Genomic DNA, 18,700 nt, shown 5'->3' on the forward strand with positions numbered 1-18,700 from the left:
TATTGTAACCCTACAGTCCAGAGATCACTGGTCCAGTCTGTGTCATATTGTAACCCTACAGTCCAGAGATCACTGGTCCAGTCTGTGTCATATTGTATACCTAAAGTTCAGTCTGTTTCAGTTAATGGTAAGTGTGCATTGTCTCCACCTCGCCTGTGCTGCATCAGGGGTGTGATCCTCTTAACAGAGCTGATTAAGGAAGCAGCGTGTTGCAGCTTTCTTATGCGCCTGGCTCCTGCTAGGCCTTCTTGCTTCTTTCTCGTCTCGTTGGTCTGTGAGCTGCGATCAGTGCGGGGCTTATGTCTGGGGTGAATATGGCTTTGGAAGGTCCTGACCTGTTCAGCTTTGGGGTATCTAGAATTTAGATTCTGTAGCTTTCCCTGCGTCAGCAGAAATCTGCAGTCTGGGGTTGTGGTTGTGGTTGTGGATCTGGGTCAGGTCCTGCAGAGGGGCTCCAAGGTGGGCCAGGTTGGACCCTAGCAGCGTTTGTGGGACCTTGGGGGAGGGCTGGGCACTGATGGTCTGCCTGTGTCACACACATGCTGTTAATGGTCCAGGACCTGCCGCTGAGGCCCAAGAAGTCTTTACTATAGCAAGGCTAAAATGAGTGTTTGTCTTCCTCTTCTGGAGTGAAAGAGAGTTACATCTGTTTCAACTTGAATGATTTGGAGAGGAGAGGGAGTGAGGGATTTAGGAAGACAGGACTGGACAGAGGGGAAGTGAGGGTTTAGGAAGAGGGCTGGACACAGAGGGAGAGGGGGATTTAGGAAGAGGGCTGGACAGAGAGGGAGAGAGGGATTTAGGAAGAGGGCTGGACAGAGAGGGAGAGGGATTTAGGAAGAGGGCTGGACACAGAGGGAGAGAGGGATTTAGGAAGAGAGGACTGGACAGAGGGAGAGTGAGGAATCTAGGAAGAGGGCTGGACAGAGAGGGAGGGAGTGTTAATCTGTGCTCTTTGTTTGTAGCCGGAGTCACTGTGCTGAATCGTGAGAGAGAAGGGGTGAAGGAGGAAAGGACAGTGTGAGTGAGTTGTCTTGGTCTCTGTGGATGGTGGAGTGGCTGCTCTGGAAGAGACGGATATTTGGGCCAGCTGTCCAGAGAGGGGGACCCCAGTTTGGAGCGAAGGGGGGGTTCAGAGCCTGTCTGGAGAGCACACACCATGGGTGAGATTATCAGCAAAACTTACAGTTGTGCATGTGTATAAAATGTAGAATTTTCAATGTGTGTTTCATGGCAGTTTTTTAAATTATTTATATTGACATTTATATTATAGTATTGTGCACTAGCTATTATTAAATCCACTTAAGAAAAACTAATCCTGCTACTCTGGGTTAAAGATGTTTTTGTAATCCTTTGTGAACTAGAATTGTTTTAAATATCGTAGCTGTGATATTGTACATCCGTGTCATGTTAAAAAAGAATATTGTGGATACGTCTTTGTTGAATAGCTGGAGAAAATTCACACACACCGGTGTCAGTCTCCTGGATCAGCTCCACCTGTGAAGTGTGATTGAGAGAGTGATGTGACAACAGACCCTGTGGCTGAGATGCAGCTCTGGCCTGTTTGTTCCACAGCAGAGTTTGTGTTTTAACTGGGAACAGATTTGGACAAAGATGGAGGAGGGCTCTATGTTCAACACTATCTTTTGCACTCAGTTCCCTAGGGGAGGATGAGGGCTCTGTGTTTAACACTGCGCTCAGTTCCCTAGTGAAGGACGAGGGCTCTGTGTTTAACACTGCGCTCAGATCTCTAGGGAAGGACGAGGGCTCTGTGTTTAACACTGCGCTCAGTTCCCTAGTGAAGGACGAGGGCTCTGTGTTTAACACTATGCACAGTTCTCTAGGGAAGGACGAGGGCTCTGTGTTTAACACTGCACTCAGTTCCCTAGTGAAGGACAGGGCTCTGTGTTTAACACTGGGCTCAGTTCCCTAGTGAAGGATGAGGGCTCTGTGTTCAACACTGCGCTCAGTTCCCTAGTGAAGGATGAGGGCTCTGTGTTTAGCACTGCGCTCAGTTCCCCTAGGGAAGGATGAGGGCTCTGTGTTCAACACTGAGCTCAGTTCCCTAGTGAAGGACGAGTGTTTTAACACTGTGCTCAGTTCCCTAAGGAAGGATGAGGGCTCTGTGTTTAACACTGTGCTCAGTTCCCTAGTGCAGGATGAGGGCTCTGTGTTTAACACTGTGCTCAGTTACCTAGTGAAGGACGGCTCTGTGTTCAACACTGTGCTCAGTTCCCTAGTGCAGGATGAGGGCTCTGTGTTTAACACTGTGCTCAGTTCCCTAGTGAAGGACGAGGGCTCTGTGTTTAACACTGCACTCAGTTCCCTAGTGAAGGACAGGGCTCTGTGTTTAACACTTCGCTCAGTTCCCTAGTGAAGGATGAGGGCTCTGTGTTTAACACTGTGCTCAGTTCCCTAGTGCAGGATGAGGGCTCTGTGTTTAACACTGTGCTCAGTTACCTAGTGAAGGACGGCTCTGTGTTCAACACTGTGCTCAGTTCCCTAGTGAAGGATGAGGGCTCTGTGTTTAACACTGTGCTCAGTTCCCTAGTGAAGGACAGGGCTCTGTGTTTAACACTGCGGTCAGTTACCGAGTGAAGGATGAGGGCTCTGTGTTTAACACTGCGGTCAGTTACCTAGTGAAGGATGAGGGCTCTGTGTTTAAGACTGAAGGTGTTTTTTCCACTGGCTCCTGTTGTTTTGGTGCTCCAATGGGTGTGAAAAGCAGAATGCAAGCTGAATGCTGTGGCATTCCTTAATGACAGGGAGAGACACTTTCTCTGGAAAACCTTCCGGCCAGAAGGAAGTAAATAAGAGGGGGGTAGAGAGACAGAGTGTGGGAAAGAAAGGAGGGATGGACAAGGAGACAAAAGGGAGAGAAAGGTTGAACAATAGTGAGAGATGGAGGTGAAATAGGGATTGAAGAAGAAGGGAAAGGAGGAACAGGGAGAGTGGAAAATGCACAATAGGTTCAGTGTGTCTGAATTAATTTCCACACTGGGCTGAGGCAGAAAGAAGGGACCGAGTTCATCTCTCCTTTACATGCCTGTGTTGTTTCCAGGCAGGTGTGCATCTTTAAGGAATCCTGAATTCTGATAATTCACTGTATGAGGAAGTTCGTCTATCTGCTTCCACACTGCCGTGAAAATTAAACTTGATGGCGGCGCTGTTCCTGTTTTTAATCTATAATGTCATATATTAATGCTGTGCTATGTGTCATGCTCTTAACTGCTCTTTGTGTCATATGCTCTGCCCTGTGCATTTCGGGCTCTGAGATTTATACTTTATACTGTGCTATGTCATATGTGCCATGTGCTGTGCTTAGTGCCGCAATGTACTTCAGCTGTACACTGTGCTCTGCATCTGTAGCTGTGCTCTCTTCTGTAGCTGCACACTGTACACTGTACTCTGCAGCTGTGCTGTGTTCTGTACTGCATGCTACAGCTATGCTTTGTGCTCCACTGTGCTGCACTTCAGGCCTGTTTACAGCCAGGGGTTGGCAGGACAGTTAGGCTTCCTAGATTACCACCTGGAAACCACACACCCATGATTAGGGGCGGTGCGGTGGCTCTGTGGCTCAGGATCTGCGTCTGTGGCTGGAAGGTTGCCGGTTCGTACCCTGCGGCTGCCAGAGGAATCCTACTCCGTTGGGCCCCTGAGCAAGGCCCTTAACCCCAGCTGCGCCAGGGGCGCTGTATAAATGGCTGACCCTGCACTCTGACCCCCAGCTTCTCGTGTGTCTCATGGAGAGCAAGCTGGGGTATGCAAAAAGACATATAGCTGTCTTTTCCTAATACAAGAAGTGTATATGGCCAATAAAGTGATCTTATCTCATCTTAAGATCTTATCAGATTAGTGTTTTCCTTTGTAAATGCGACAGAAAGCTAAGGAGACAGGAGAGTTGAATTTAAGTGTCTGAGTGTGTCTTTGTGTGTGTGTGCTAGATAACGTCTACTATCTAACCTCTCTCTCTCCCCCTAGGAATGGCTCTCCGGACTCCTTTGCTGCTGATACTGAGCACCATATTCCTTTGCACCCACCAGTCAGAGGCAAGGACTGAAATGATTGGTCCAGGCAGGGTCTCGGGGGGAGGATCCAGCCTATCACTGAAGAAAACCCAGCAGCCAATGAGGTCGCAGAACAAGGAGCAGCTCCCCCAACTGCAGCAGCAGAAGCAGATTGTGGCAACATCATTGGCCGAGTTTGGTCTGGGAGGGGGGGACAGAGATGATGCACAGCCAATTAAATTGCAGAACAGACAACTGCAGCAGCGTGGGAGAACGTCATTGGCTGAACAGAGTGTAGGAGGCAGAGACACAGATGATTTTTTGGATGCAAAGGCACTGCGATTGCTCAAAATGCAACAGCAGATTCCGACAGCCTCACCTGCTGGGCTCGTGCTGGAAGGCCGGGACAAAGATGAGATTCTGGACGCAGATAAGGTTGTCGCTCTCTTCGTCACGGAGCGGCGGTTCGTGCGCCGGGACTGGTGCGAGAGCCGGCCCCTGGTGCACACGGTGCGCGTGCAGGGCTGCCTGAGCCGCGCGGTCATCGTGCGGTTCTGCTACGGCCAGTGCAACTCCTTCTACATCCCCGGCGTGGGGGGCGACGGGGGCGGCGCCTTCCGCTCCTGTTCGTACTGCCAGCCCCGCCAGCTGGGCACCCTCGCGGTCACGCTGACCTGCCCCACGCTGCGTCCCCCGACCCGGCTGCAGCGCCTCACGGTGGTCAGGGAGTGCCGCTGCACCTCCATCGAGCTCGACTGAGAGGGGCAGGGTGGGGCGGAGGAGGAGGGAGAGGGAGGGGGGAGGGAAGGAGAGACCAGGTGAAGAGATGGAAGCAGGGATGGAGAGAGAGAGAGAGCTGGGCAGTGGGCCTCCCTGTCCCCCCTGCTGCAGGAGTGTCCAAGATAACAGTCATCTGTCCATGGACAGTTGTGTGTTCGTGGGTTGGAGTCATGGGTTAGGGTCAGGGTCAGCCATTCCAGTGGCAATTTGCAGGAAACACACTGGGCAGGAAACACGGATGAACTGGACTTGGCTCCTGCACCACTGCACTTTGTCTCTCTTTTCCTTGTACCCGATGGGTCTTTTCTCCTACAGGACTTGTGCAGCTGGATGCTGTCGTTACTCTGGGCACCGTAACAGAAGAGAGAACAGGTGTCCCTTCTGCTTGGGGCAACTGATTCCATCGGGCTTGTGTCTGACATGTTACTGTTGTGCAGCTCCCAAAACAGCTTCCCCATTTCCCCTGGGGTGGACCAAAGACGCCGACCGCAGTCGCCCGCTCTGGGATTGTGTGTGTCATGTGGTACATGTTTGAGGTCTTCTGCTTAGACGTGTTTTCTGTGTCCCCTCAAGGACGCATGTCCTAGAGTAGAAATCACTGCTGATGTCCTATACGTCAACTTACATAAACCTCTGAACTTTTTACGTGTTTAAAACTTTTTTTGCATGTGGACTAAGCTTAAAATTAAAATAGATTGCTAAATGTGCTTCCTGTGTTAGAAACGTGCTTGGTGTGCTGTTCTGTGCTTCTCTTGTGCCAACCGTGCTGTGGCCTCTGTGTGTCGGGATGGTGCCTTATGAAATAAACCACTCCAGCTTGGTGATTTGCCTACACTGGTTTTCGTATGGCCCTTATCGCCTCGCTGAAGACACCTGCTTGAAGTCCCATCTGGACATGACGTGCTACACAGCACAGGCTGTCAGACTGTGACATTTAGAAGTGAATTTAATTTCCCAGTGGAAGCCAAAAGGTTTCATTATTATTTTCTGTTCAAGGTGCACGTGCACGTACAGTAGGTAGTGTTTGTTGTGATCTCGGGGTCGGGAGAGCGCGGTTCCGCAGTATGTGAGCTCTGAAATGTCAGCGGTACCGAAGTAATAAGGAAGTGCGCCGAACCTGTAACAATCAAGACAGACTTGTACCGGATATAATTACAGAGGTGATGATTAAAAATGTTTCATACTCTGAAGTTCCAGAGCTGTGTCCATCCAAGTCAGCACAGCGGACTTCAATCCGCCTCTCCACGGCTTATTAAGAGTTGCCTGCCTGATTTCTGACTGATCGTCCCCGAAAGGGTGTCTGAAGGACGGACACGGGCGAGACGACCCTGGGTCAGACGCTCCACGACAAGCCCTCCACCTTCTCCAGAGGTCCAGGGGAGTGAAGTTCCCTGCAGCCCGCCTGAATGAGGGCTGTTCTGAGAGCCAGTGTTTTGGTGCAGGGCCAATACGAGAATCACACCGTTAGACGATATAATTTTCTTCTTATGTGTATGCGAGCTCTGAAATGTCAGCAGAATCCGAAGCCAGAGGAAGTGTGCCGAACCGTCAGTAAACAAGACGGACTTGTACCGGATGTATTCACAAACGGGACATTTAACAATGTTTCACATGGTTAGTCAGCAGAGAGAACTGTGGCACAGAATGTATTTTTTCTTTCTTTTTTTTTACCCTACCGAAGAAACCTAAACCGAAGCCCATCAACAGTTCATTAGCTACACAAGGGTCATGAATCGAACAAGTATGTTTGTCTCGACTAGTTCGAGTAGGTATCTGCGTCGGCCTCAAAGGAACAAGTAAAGGTTTATTCCACAGGAACAAGCCATAGGTTTATTCCATGCTGAAAAGAGAAGAAACGCAACTTTTCGGCTGTGGAGCCTTCTTCGGGTGTGAGAAAGACAGGGCAGACAGCAAAGATTAAAGAGCACAGGAGAACAAAAGCTGGGAGAGTGGAGGAGGCAGAGAGGCCACTCCGGTGGTGTGAAGTGGAGAGAGGTGTGAAGAAACAACGTTTCGGCTGTGGAGCCTTCTTGACACCCAAAGAAGGCTCTACAGCTGAACTGTTGCGTTTGTTTTCTTCTCTTTAAAGCATGGAATAAACCTTTGCTTGTTCTTTATTTGTCTGGGCTCCAAGTCTCTTTCCCAGAGAAACGGCAGAAGGTAAGAGGTGGGAATCGGGTCTGGAACCCTGTGCGACTGTAGGAATGGAAGAAAGCCTTCCTTTTCCCACCGAAACACTGTCGCGGGAGACTGGCGGGAGTTTATTTGCGGAAGAGGAAGCGAGGCAAAACGCGCGGGAGCGTCCCGTGCCGACTTCGTCGCTCGAGCAGACCGCAGCGCGCGCTCTCGGCCGACTTACGCCGTTAGGGGCGCGCGCGCGCCGCTCCGTGTATTCCGTCTAAGTTCATTTATTTTGCGACAGAAACGGAGTTAAAAGTTGCTGTTCCTAGTGTTTCGTCAATATTGTCGACGGGAGACGGATCTACCGCTTTTACTTTTTGATAAAACGCGATTCTTCACCCGATTTGAAGGTGAGTGACAGTTACGGCCCTGACTCATCTACAGTCGTCAGCTGTTCCAACATCCTACCAATTGAAAATTAATTAAGATCAATTGAAAATAATTAAGCTTTTCTTCAAGCGTATTGTACGAAACCAGCTTATTGTAGTTCAGTTCTTTGTTTTTGTTATCCAAATCGCCAAACGTTCATTGTAGTCTTAGGAAAGTAGCTACAAGCAGGCATTTTGACGCATTCATATTTGATTATTAATGTTCACATTATCACATATATCAGTCAACCTATATATTGTAGTTCCCGTGGGTATGCGGCCTCACCGTGGCCGCCTCAGGTCGGCCCCCCACCACTGGGGACTCGAACCCAGGGACCCAGCCAGCTGAGCTAAAGGGAAGTCTCCCATCATCGGCTGAGGTCCCTGCTCTTCACAGGGAAGGGCGGTGACGTCACCGCGCTGGTGAGCCGGCTCGCACAACCTGCACTGTCGGCCGTATGCGTTACAATCTGTAAAAATATGTGGCGAACGTATAAGCCTTGGTGCGATAGTGTTCTGTCAGTATGTAAATTAACAGTGACATTCTTCTCTCCGCTGCAGGTCTGCTATTCTGTACTCGATCACCAATGTTCTTGAATGAGGCTACTTTTGTAAAATGAACACACATCTTTTGTAATATAATAATGGTACTTTATGGAAGTTATTTGTTTGAACTGGTATTTCCTATAAAACACCAATGGTAGGATTTTCTGCTTATTGTTTCTAGGGGCACTGTGTCACAATATGTGCTCTAAAACATCAGTAGTAGAATTTTCTGATAACGTAGTTTTTGTGTATATTAGTAAGCTCAAGCAGCAAATTCATTGTATTGGTAGGAATTTTTGGTAAGGGATCAAGGCTATCGAAATTTTCTACTTACAGTTTTGAGTGCATTATGGGTAAACTAGGTCAAGCAGAAAATAAATTGTAATGTTAGGGATTTCTGATAAAATATCATAAGGCTTTCAAGTTGTGCTACCTATTATTTTGAGTGACTTATGGGTGAATTTTCAAAAGCAGCGTTTAAGTTTTAATGGTAGGTTCTTCTGATAATGTATCGTGACACTATCGAAATTTGCTACCTTTATATTTTTATATGTATATTGTTATATTGTATATTTTAAAATATATATTTAATATATATATAAACTGCGCAAGGAGCAATTAAATTTGAATCATAGGACTTTCTGATAAGAGGCATTAGGTTATCAAAATGTGCTGCCTACAAGGCAGAGAACAGAAAGCAGTTTGAGGTAGCATTTTCTGATTAGGTAGCATAGATTTATAGAGGAACAAGTAAAGGTTTATTCTATGCTGAAAAGAGAAGAGAGAAAACACAACGTTTCAGCTGTGAAGCCTCGGCTTTAGACGCTCCACAACAAGCCCCCTCCCTTCTCCAGAGGTTCAGGGGGTGAAGTTCCTTGCAGCGAAACCTGAATGAGGGCAGTTCTGAGAGCCAGCGTTTTGTTGCAGGGGCAATACAGGAATCACACCGTTAGACATTATGATTTTCTTATTGTCCCTCAGAGATTCCACTCATCAGATGGTCAGAACAGCTGATCCTCATCACTGATCCCCTTGTGGAATCCCTGCCAATAGGGATGATGTGCGAATTAACAGAGGAGAACTGCCAGATTTGCAGTTTGGGTAATTTGGGCAATTTGGGTAAACAGTCAAGATGCAGGTATTTTTAGGGTAACAGTTTCTGAATCGGGCCTAGTGAAGATTCAGCAAGCGCTGTTCAGATGTGCCGTGATTTAGACATCAGTTGACGGGTCTGCCCTGTCTGAAGGAGTAAGTCTGGGGTCAGTTGGCCGCCCGGCCTCTGGCTGTGAGCCAGTTGAGCTGTGCAATCTCTCCGCGCCTCAGAACAGATCTCTCCAAGGTGCTGTAATCACACACGCCTCTGCTGCTCTCTCCTGTTCAGCATCTCTCTTCAGGTTTTCCTTCCAGCTGAGCTCTGATGGACTTAATCAGGTCAGCTGCTTAATGAGGAGCAGTTAACCTGCTTTCCAGATCTCTGCTAAATGAACTATTTCAAGCTCCCTGTGAATCCTGGGGCTCCAGGGGCTTCCCAATCCAGGAAAAGAGTGTCCCTGTTTTCCTTGCAGCTGATCTCTTTGTTTCGTAGTGGAGGCCTTGATTTAATTCATCATCGATTAATGCTGAGATTTTCGAGCAACAGGAAACGATGGCAGAAACGTCTAAATCAAAGCTGTGACTGAGTAAGAGGGAGCTGAGGTGTGTGCGAACCAGGGACACTGGACACAGAGGCCCCGTTTTATGTTTTTCTTTTCTCTCGCCCTCAGTTTGACTCCACTAACCTCCTTGTCTGTCACGCTTTTTACTTCCCCTCTCGCTTCCTCCCTTCTTCCTTTCCCATTCTGTTTCCCTCTCCTTTCGTCTCTCCATCCCTCTAGCGTTTGCTTTTTTTGATCTCTTTTTTCACTCCTTTCCCTATCTGTCTCCCCTATTCTCCTCTCCACCCTTCTTTTTTTTTGGCCTCTTTTTCTTCACTCCTTTCCCCATCTCTCTCTCTCTCCTTTCCTCCTCTCCACCCCTCTGTTTTCATTCTTTCTTCTTTCGCTCCTCCTTTCCCCATCGCCCCCTTCTGTCTGCCTGCGTCCTGCCCGTGCCCGGATGAGGAGGTGTACTCCGGGTAGCACAGCTCCCACCACGGCGTGCTTTCCTGTGTTGGGTTCTTTCATAAAGTGATGAGTAAAACTCAAGCGCTTCTCTCTCCCAGTCTTCTTCCCTGTCAGCTGCCCCTCCTGCTGCCCCTGCTCCTTCTGTTCTGTCCCACAGCTGCGCGCCTTCCTGTTTCTGTCCTCCTCCTCTGTCTGTTCCTCTGGGCGCTCACTGACCGACAGGCCTGACTCCCAGGTTCCTCTTTTTTCTTAAAAGGTCTGCTCAAGGGGAAAAAACAAAGAAGCAAAATAAAAGATAAACACAGACTCCCGAAAACAAAAACTGTCTTTAACCTCAGAAATAATAACAGTGCTGGGCGGCCTGTGGCCTGTGCCCGCCCCCCCTCCCCCCCTCTGCGAACTGGGGACGGCACATCCGTCCCGTCTGCTCCCTCCTGGCGGCCACTCGTCCGGCCGGAACGCCACGGAAGAGCGCGGCAGGCTGTAATTATTATTACGTCAGTCCGGGACTGCTAGCAGGAAGCACAAACAGCGGCGCTGGCCCAGCCCGGGCCGGTCAGCATTTTCTCCACTCTCCCTCTGTTGCAGAAGTGGTAGACACAGACATGGGCAAGCCACTAGTTCTGCTACTCCATAAATAGGCTCTTGACCTATTTCTTTTGGCTCCACTTACATGTGTTTGCCAGTGTGGCCTTTTCTGTGTTTATTGACCACTCATCCGGGGCCAGCTAGCAGCTGTTGTTTGCCTAAGTGAATATCTGAGGCTCTGAGTTTCAGTTGACTCTTTCTGTGAGAAGGGGTGCTTTGCCTGCACGGTGCTTCAAATTATAGGCCTTTTGGAGCAGAAAAAATGAAGCAATTGTATTGCTAAAAACTTCCGAGCCACACTTATGTTTGCAGTTAAAGTATGTAATGTTCTTTCTCCAGTTGTAACACGATACAGTTTCCAGCCCTGAATTACATAATTGAGTTTCTTGTTTAATTGAACTAATTGTAGCCCTGTCCCAACCTTGAGCCATTACTGGTCTGAAGAGACCTGTAAACACGCTTGGCTGGAGCCGAGAGGCACTGGCCTTAGACATGAAGTAATGGAAGTGCAGCTCAGTGGTCACAGAGAGGACGGGCTTCACTCTGCACGGCTGGGACACACTGACATCTAGTGGGCGAACTAGGGCATAGAGGAAATGAAGAGGTGGTGAGAGAGCCAGAGGGAACGAGAGAGATGGGCACAAAAACTACAATCCCCAGGATGCCTTGTGGTGCATGCTCACCTTGTTTTTTACTTTCCTTTTAGTCTGTGAGCATGCTCGGTGGAGTTGACAGTCCATCTGGTTTCACCCCCTGCCTTCCCCAAAAAAAGAAAGCCCTACTGGTACCTCTGCTGTGCTGCCGGATACGGTTGCTATGGGAGACCGGAGAGAGAGGGAGAGTGGCAAGAGATGACAGTTAGATGGAGATTGTGGAGGTGAGGGAGAGAGATGCTTTAATTATGTCACTGTGTCTGTGTATGTGTTGTCTGTCCCCACTGCGTGTGTCTGCGCTGCATGTGAGTCAGAGAGCGCGCGGAAGAGTAAGGTGTCATTAATGCAGATTTATAGCTGGCACAGTTGCTGCATCCTAAGTCTCAAATTCCTTCCATTCTTTAAGGGAAGGTGAGCGAGGAGAACCTGGCGGAAGCCAGGTGGGAGGGGGGGAAGGACGGACGATGTTTTACTGGTTTTACTGAAATGCAAGAGAGCAGCGAGAGACAGAGAGGAAGAAAAGAGGGCACAGAAAGAGAAGGACAAATTAGAAGAGGAGAGACCGGATTTAAATAAAAACTTTAACTCTCCTTAACTTTAACCCCGTCACAGACTGTAAACCCTGTGTATGATGGAGGGTTTCCACTGGATGGAAGCTATATGCTTGTGACAGACAAATCAGGAAAAAAGCCCTGGAGGCCCAGGTCTGGATATCTGAGGAATGGCTGGGTGGAATCTCCAGTTTAACATGGAGGGGAGCGAGGAGCAGAGAGAGTGAGAGAGTGAGACAGGACACCGAGCAGGTGTGCAGCAGGCGTATCTCCATCTTGTGATCAATTTAAAATCAAACTTGACAGGAACAGTGAAACCTTAGCAAAGCGACCTCCTCCCCCTGGGAAGACAGGAAGAAAGATTCGGAGAAACACACTGCCAAAGAGAGCTCAAGGGAGGCGAGGGCTCCTGGAGGCGCTGGTGTCCAGCAGGTTACAGTCAGGCCGTTCTTGAAGACACGGGTTCGGTCCTCTTAACCCCTGAGCTGGGGAGTCCAGCCTCGCTGAAGGGAGACGGGAGACATTCCTATCTTCCGTTGCTCTCAGTGATCACTTGATCACATTGTTCGTGTTTTTCTCACGGATTTAACAACCTGCATAGTAGAAGAGGACTTGGGACCCTGCAGGACTCTTGAACTCCACCACTGTAGTGCTTCTCGGGTGCAGCCCAGCAGGCTAGAGATCCTAGTCTCCCCTGCGAGCTTATTTTAAAACTTAACTCATTGATTTAAATTGCAGCAGCTCTATTGTAGGTGCCTGTTGACATTATTCATTTTTATACCTCATGTTTACTGTCGTAATACAGTGATTCGCAAAATGATTTTGGATGTTTTGAAAAAAAAACCCTGAAATCTGGTCTCTTCTAGTATGTTTCTGGCTGTGTGGAAGAAGAAGTATTGGAATCTTGGTTTGTGGAGAAATGTTTGTAGGTGGCATCTCTAAGGTGATACATGCTGACGGTAGATTGGGTCTGTGTGTCGGCCATCTTGGGAAGGTCAATAGATTCTTCTTGTTTGGAAGACCAGTACTACACTGTAAACCCCACATATTCCTATAGTACTGAACCACAAACTACTGTATGTTGCTGTGGGACAGTTTTATTTTGTTCACAGGTTTTAGGGGTATGCATTTAAATAGGCATGCTTTGTTTGTGTGTGTTTTCTACAGGAATGGTGTAGCTCATAGCTCAAATACTGAAGACTGTATGAAATGTACTTAAACCATGTTTCTGTTAGTTTTTTAAATTTAAGATCTTATATGCAGGTTTGCAGGTTTTGTATTGATAATTATTTTTGTTTTGAATTAAGTCCTAGTTCCTAGATCTGTTTCATATATAGTATTTGCTTACTAATTGTAGAGGACTTGAAAATGACTAGTGAATGACTAGAAATGACCACAGTCCCCTGCCTATGACATATATACATTGCAGTCATATATCACAGCTATGATAGTTGCTCTGTGATAGACTGAGATGGTTGGCAACTGTCTTTGAAGCAGGACACAAGAAAGGTACTAATGAAAACAGGCCATTTGACCAGTCATGCTTGATTGGAATGTTATACTTACTATTTGCTATAGTCCCCTAAAGTTAAAGGATTACTGTACTGTTACTGCAGTCCCTTTTTGTAATTGGGCTGTTCTACTCTCCACACTTCACTAAAGATACTGTTAGGGCAACCTCCTGTTGTAGCTGTTCTACTGCACTGGGGCTGTAGTTCCTATTGTAACAGGACTGTTCTACTGTACTGGGACTGTAGCTCCTATTGTAACAGGACTGTTCTACTCCACTGGGACTGTAGCTCCTATTGTAACAGGACTGTTCCACTGCACTGGGACTGTAGCTCCTATTGTAACAGGACTGTTCTACTGTACTGGGACTGTAACTCCTATTGTAACAGGACTGTTCTACTGCACTGGGACTGTAGCTCCTATTGTAACAGGACTGTTCTACTGCACTGGGACTGTAGCTCCTATTGTAATAGGACTGTTCTACTGCACTGGGACTGTAGCTCCTATTGTAACAGGACTGTTCTACTGTACTGGGACTGTAGCTCCTACTGTAACAGGACTGTTCTACTATATTGGAACTGTAGCCAGTACTGTAACAGGAGTGTTCTACTGTACTGGAACTGTAGCCAGTATTGTAACAGGTCTATTCTATGGTTTTCTATCCATAGAACCCTGCTATGATGAGGCTGTTACTGAGCTTGAATTGTCGAGACTTTGTTGAAGTCGGAAGAAGATTTGTTCTTTAGGAGAAATGCATGGATCCAGCAACAGCAGAGCTCTACAGCTCATTCTTCCACGGGGGCTCAGGATCTTACTAGTGGCTTGAGTTTCACTCTGTAATCTGGTCTCAATTCCTGTAAGCTTTCACTAATTTTTTACTACGGCTCTGGGAATGTTTTGGCTGGTGAAAGTAGCAGAGGAAGAGGAGTCTGTCAAAAATACCTCAGCTGCTTTCTTTTTATAGTTTTTAGCATAGCTGGCTCAGGAGGGGGAGGGGCTTGTGCTCCAGGGGGTGGGTGTTCATGAGCGGGTGGGCGGGGCTGCCCCTCCTCCTGTGTGCTCTTCGCGGTGAGAGTCGGCCTGTCACTCTCTCTCACTACGCTGTGAGAGTCACCGGGCTCGTGCTGTACTCCAGCACACCCACACGCAGGCACCGAGAGGAGAGGGAGCCGAGACAGAGAGAGGGAGAAGGGCAGGTCCGTTGCTTTCTCCCGAGGTGAGAAGAATAACCTTTGGAGAAGAGGAAGGATGGCGGAAGGCGGGGAGGGAGAGGAGGAGATACAGTTCCTGAGGACGGTGAGTGCAGCTCTGATTTTCCTGAGGCTCCGCTGCGTGCCATGCGAGAGCTCGGAGTCAGGGTGAGAAGTACGCCTCTTTATTAATAGGAGATTTTATTAATAGGGGGGCAGTGAAACTGGGAGAGGGATAAAATGAATGATACGTGTAAACCCACTCTCATCGTTCCTGGTGAAGTTGGTGTAGTTGCTGTTTGTTATTTTGTGGTGCTTTTCAGCCTTGTAACGCAGCCTGTGTCAGTGTGTGAGTTCTGTGGTGTTCTAGGCACCCTCGCTCACTGGGTATTTTTAAACCCTGAATTCCCTGACTACACTGTCCTACATATCAAATGGCTCTTCTTGCTGTGTATCTTAAAAGCATGGTAGTTCCAGCAACTTCTGTCTCTCACTGAACCTGACTTTATTTTGTATTTTTTATTTATATATTTTTGTGTTGCCTGTACAGTATATAGGTTTCAGTCACTCACCCTAAACTGTTTGTTTCCGTTCATGTGTCTGTCCACTTGTGTCCAGTATGTGCGAGTGTATGTGCTGTATGTGTACGTAGTTGTGCTGTATTTGACAAAATATCATGTTAAAAACATAAAAACAGTATTGATTTGTTGATAACTAATTTAGTTTTCTGTAAATATCTAGAACACTTTCTGACATTCTCCTTCCCCATGTTTGTGTGGTGTATAGCGGGGGGTGGTGTTCCCGAAAATTCCTTCCTGAATGACCAGGGGGATGTGTGTAGATAGACAGGGACTGATGCATGTGTCATCCACGTTAGCCTGCTGATCTATTTATACCGCGGTGAGGGAGGACCACTCACTGCTGGGACACAGCTGGCAACAGGTTGTGCTGGCCTGGGCTCCTGGCTGTCTCCCTACCTTTCTGATCAGATCTGTGTTTGGATTGAACTTGCCCGAATGTAATGGCTTGTCTGCCTTTTTTAGTAGCCTTTCATATAAGCTCACCCAAACTGATGGACAAAGTAGTTTGGACAATGATTTTATGTGTCTGCTTTTCATTCTACCTCACCCACACTGGCGCATGCAGAGCCCTCTGGTGCAGACACACTTGGACTAGGACAAGTCTGGTATGGTGGCGGATGAATAATTGTATGTGTGCTATTCTGCAAGCTTACAGTGTGTGGGTCTCTCATGTTCACTGTGTCTATACTGTATACAGTACAACCAGCCTCCAAGCTGACACAGCTGGGCTTGGGGCAACAGGTTCAAGCCCAGTTTGAGGCTGGTTAACCTGATTAACCATTCTGTTGATCTTGAGGGGAGGATGGTTACCAACACAGTCTGAGTGAAGTACCTTGCCCACAGGTACAACACCAGTGTCCCTCCTGGAATTTGAACCCATGACCTTCCACATAAGAGTCCAAACCCCTAACCCTGACTCTACACTCAGCAAAGCGGTTGCCTTAGCAGTGCCACAATTGATTTTGTGTAAAGGATGGAATGTTGTGATGTAGTCTATTGCTTGATTGGGATTACAGCAATCACATCCTTCAGGACTCTTTCTACACTACTGGTGCACCCAGTGGTTCTTACCTGGTCATGATCCTTCTGTGTTTTCTGAGGCAGGTCAAAACCAGGTCCAACACAGAGAGGTCATCCATGACAGCAACACCCCAGAGCTCCCTGACCTACTGTAACTCTGTCTTGTTGCTTGTTCTGCTATGTATTACCTTTCAGATGTAGTTCAGGTGGGGGGCTGCGTCAGCATGCGTAGGCTGCAAAGAAACAAGTAAAGGTTTATTCTATGCTGAAAATGAGAAGAGAGAAAACACAACTTTTCGGCTGTGGAGTCACAGCCAAAACGTTGTGTTTTATTTCTTCTATCTTCAGCATAGAATAAACCTTTTACTTGTTCCTTTTAAGAAATGTTGTTTAACAATCACACTTTATCTTGATCAAACACTTATTAGTGGTGATCAGTGGGATTTAAGGTCTTTGGGTGAATTTGCCATTTTAAAGTATTGCGGACTGCAGTTAGATGCAGCCCTTGTCTGTGTGGACTCCAGTCTTCAGGGGCCGTAAGGGAAGTGTACATAAAACAGAAGACAGGAGGCACTTCTTTGTACAAAGGAAAAGCTGCCCAGCGTATTGTTGAAACCAGTGCCCTGGCTTCAGGGCTGGGCGAGATCCTGGGATCAGTTATCTGTTAGCAGCCAAACAAGCTAGACGGTCCGGATGCCCTCATTCCCCTCTCATGCTCGTTCGCCTCTCTGGCTTTCATTCCAGCTCCGACCTTGAAATAATCACGAGATGTGGAAGTCGAATCATCCGTTTTTTCTAGGGCTTCACTGGAGGCTGATTAGAAAGTGACTGTTAAATCTGCAGGGCTATGGGCCCGGAGGACTGGAGTTGCCCATTTGTATCTGGTTTCAGTGGCCTGTTCAGGGCGCGTAAATATTTATACTGAGCAACAGCACATGCTGCCCCAATTTGTGCCAACAGGTGACTGCATTCAGGTAAAGACTTTCTGGTGCGTTGGAATACCTTGCTACTGTATACTGAAATGCACAGCCTAGACACTGGCATGATGCAAGAGTCACACAACACCAAGCAGAAAAAAGGAGCAGAATTTAACAAGGCCATGTCTGGAATAGCTGGGTCTAACGCCTCATGCAGAGCCTGACACAGATGGTTCACTGTTTTCAAGATGGTTATTTTATTATGACAGAGCACCTGCAGTACATGTACTGTATATAATATATTTTTATTGTGGCAATAAGTGCGATATCTTCCGGACTCTGTGTCTTCTGTAAGTGGTTCAGAGTGAGAGAGCCCATGTTCTACATCCTTCCTGGGGCTGCTGGGTGGGACAAGGCTGAGTGAGCGCTTGTGTCTGTGTGTCTGTCCTCCTGGAAGAGAGGAGCTGCCACTGCAACACCACCACCACCCCGGCCACTCCGAGGCCGCCTCCTCCTGCAGCTAAGTGTTCTCCTCCCTTTCTTCCTGTCTCTCCCCCTCCCCGCTGTGTGATGAGAGATGGCAGGCGTGAGCCGTCACCCCAGTTTGCAGCAGCAGATGTTTCCCCTTCAGCACCCGTTAATCCTGCCCAGGGGTCCACAGCACCGGGGGGCTCTCCCAGCACTGTCGGTCTGTTTGATTGCACACATGAGAAGCAGAGGTTCAAAGGATGGGTGGTTTATGTAGTGCGTTGTAGGTTCACAGTGTTTAGGGAAGTGATGCCCAGGTCTCCATACTGGAGGTCAGGATGTGTGCACAGATAGGGGAACACATTTACAAGATTTACAGTACGTGCAGATCCACGTATTATTATGGGTAGAGGTGTATATGTTCATGTACAGGTTTTTGTACAGTATGTAGGTACAGGTGATTATGTTCAGGTGCATGCGTATATTTAAATACAACTGTATGCATACTCAATCAATCAATCAAAGTTTATTTATCAAATGCACAACAATACAGAGTGCTGCAGTAGTTGCTGGCAATGAAATGTCTTTTCTACGAGCTCACTGGGGGGGGGGGGTTAAAAATAACAAAACTAAGATTGCATAATAATAGATAATAATGCAATAGAAACTGAATAAAATTAACTCGGACAAAACTCAATATAAATAGAGCTGCTGTGTGTCCACGGTGTATGTAATATATTATGTCCAAGTAGTGCAGTGTGATGAATACAATGAAAACTGTGTGTCCATGTAGCCATTGCGGGTGATTTGCTGAAGGAGCTGCAGGTTGGCTATTTAGCAGACTTATTGCCTGGAGGTAGAAGCTGTTCCGTAATCTGTTGGACTTTGACCGAATGCTTCGGTACCGTTTACCGGACGGTTTAAGTATACAGACCCTTGTGCAGCACCTATAATGTTGTATAAACATACATAAGAGTGCGTTGCTGTTGAGCACAGTTCCTGTTGCACTAGTCTGTTGTCCTGCTGTCTTTGGGACTGCTTCTCTACATGAGACTCCCAAGTATCTGCTGGTCTGCAGAACTGGGGAATGTGGGAGCAACAGGTGCAGCTTCCAAAAATAGAGAGAGGTGGGGGGAGGGTGTGAGGTAGAGAGAGAGGGGTTAGACAGAGAGGCATGGCAGAGAATGAGCTTAGCTTTGAGGAAGGCCAGAGAGAGAGGCAGAGAGAGGGTTCAGTGAG

The 18,700-nt window shown here is 47.7% G+C and overlaps 2 protein-coding genes across 8 annotated transcripts in view; both read left to right on the forward strand.

Moving 5' to 3' along the window:
• The first annotated feature begins 1,114 nt into the window (after positions 1-1,114).
• LOC148838645 (uncharacterized) lies at positions 1,115-4,766 on the forward strand. Its single transcript, XM_088911920.1, has 2 exons — positions 1,115-1,163; positions 3,982-4,766. The coding sequence occupies exons 1-2, from the start codon at positions 1,160-1,162 to the stop codon at positions 4,764-4,766; spliced, it is 789 nt and encodes a 262-aa protein (XP_088768046.1). The 5' UTR covers positions 1,115-1,159.
• A 9,625-nt stretch (positions 4,767-14,391) lies between these two features.
• LOC148838646 (ryanodine receptor 1-like) overlaps positions 14,392-18,700 on the forward strand; it is a 115,215-nt gene continuing 110,906 nt past the window's right edge. For all 7 annotated transcript variants that reach the window (XM_088910483.1, XM_088910487.1, XM_088910486.1 and 4 more), the window contains exon 1: positions 14,392-14,581. In XM_088910483.1, coding sequence (XP_088766609.1) covers positions 14,534-14,581 — 48 coding nt within the window. In that variant the 5' untranslated portion in view covers positions 14,392-14,533. The remainder of the gene's footprint in view (positions 14,582-18,700) is intronic.

This window comes from Atractosteus spatula, chromosome 3, assembly GCF_055471065.1.
Source record: "Atractosteus spatula isolate fAtrSpa1 chromosome 3, fAtrSpa1.hap1, whole genome shotgun sequence".
Classification (NCBI taxonomy): Eukaryota; Metazoa; Chordata; class Actinopteri; order Semionotiformes; family Lepisosteidae; genus Atractosteus; species Atractosteus spatula.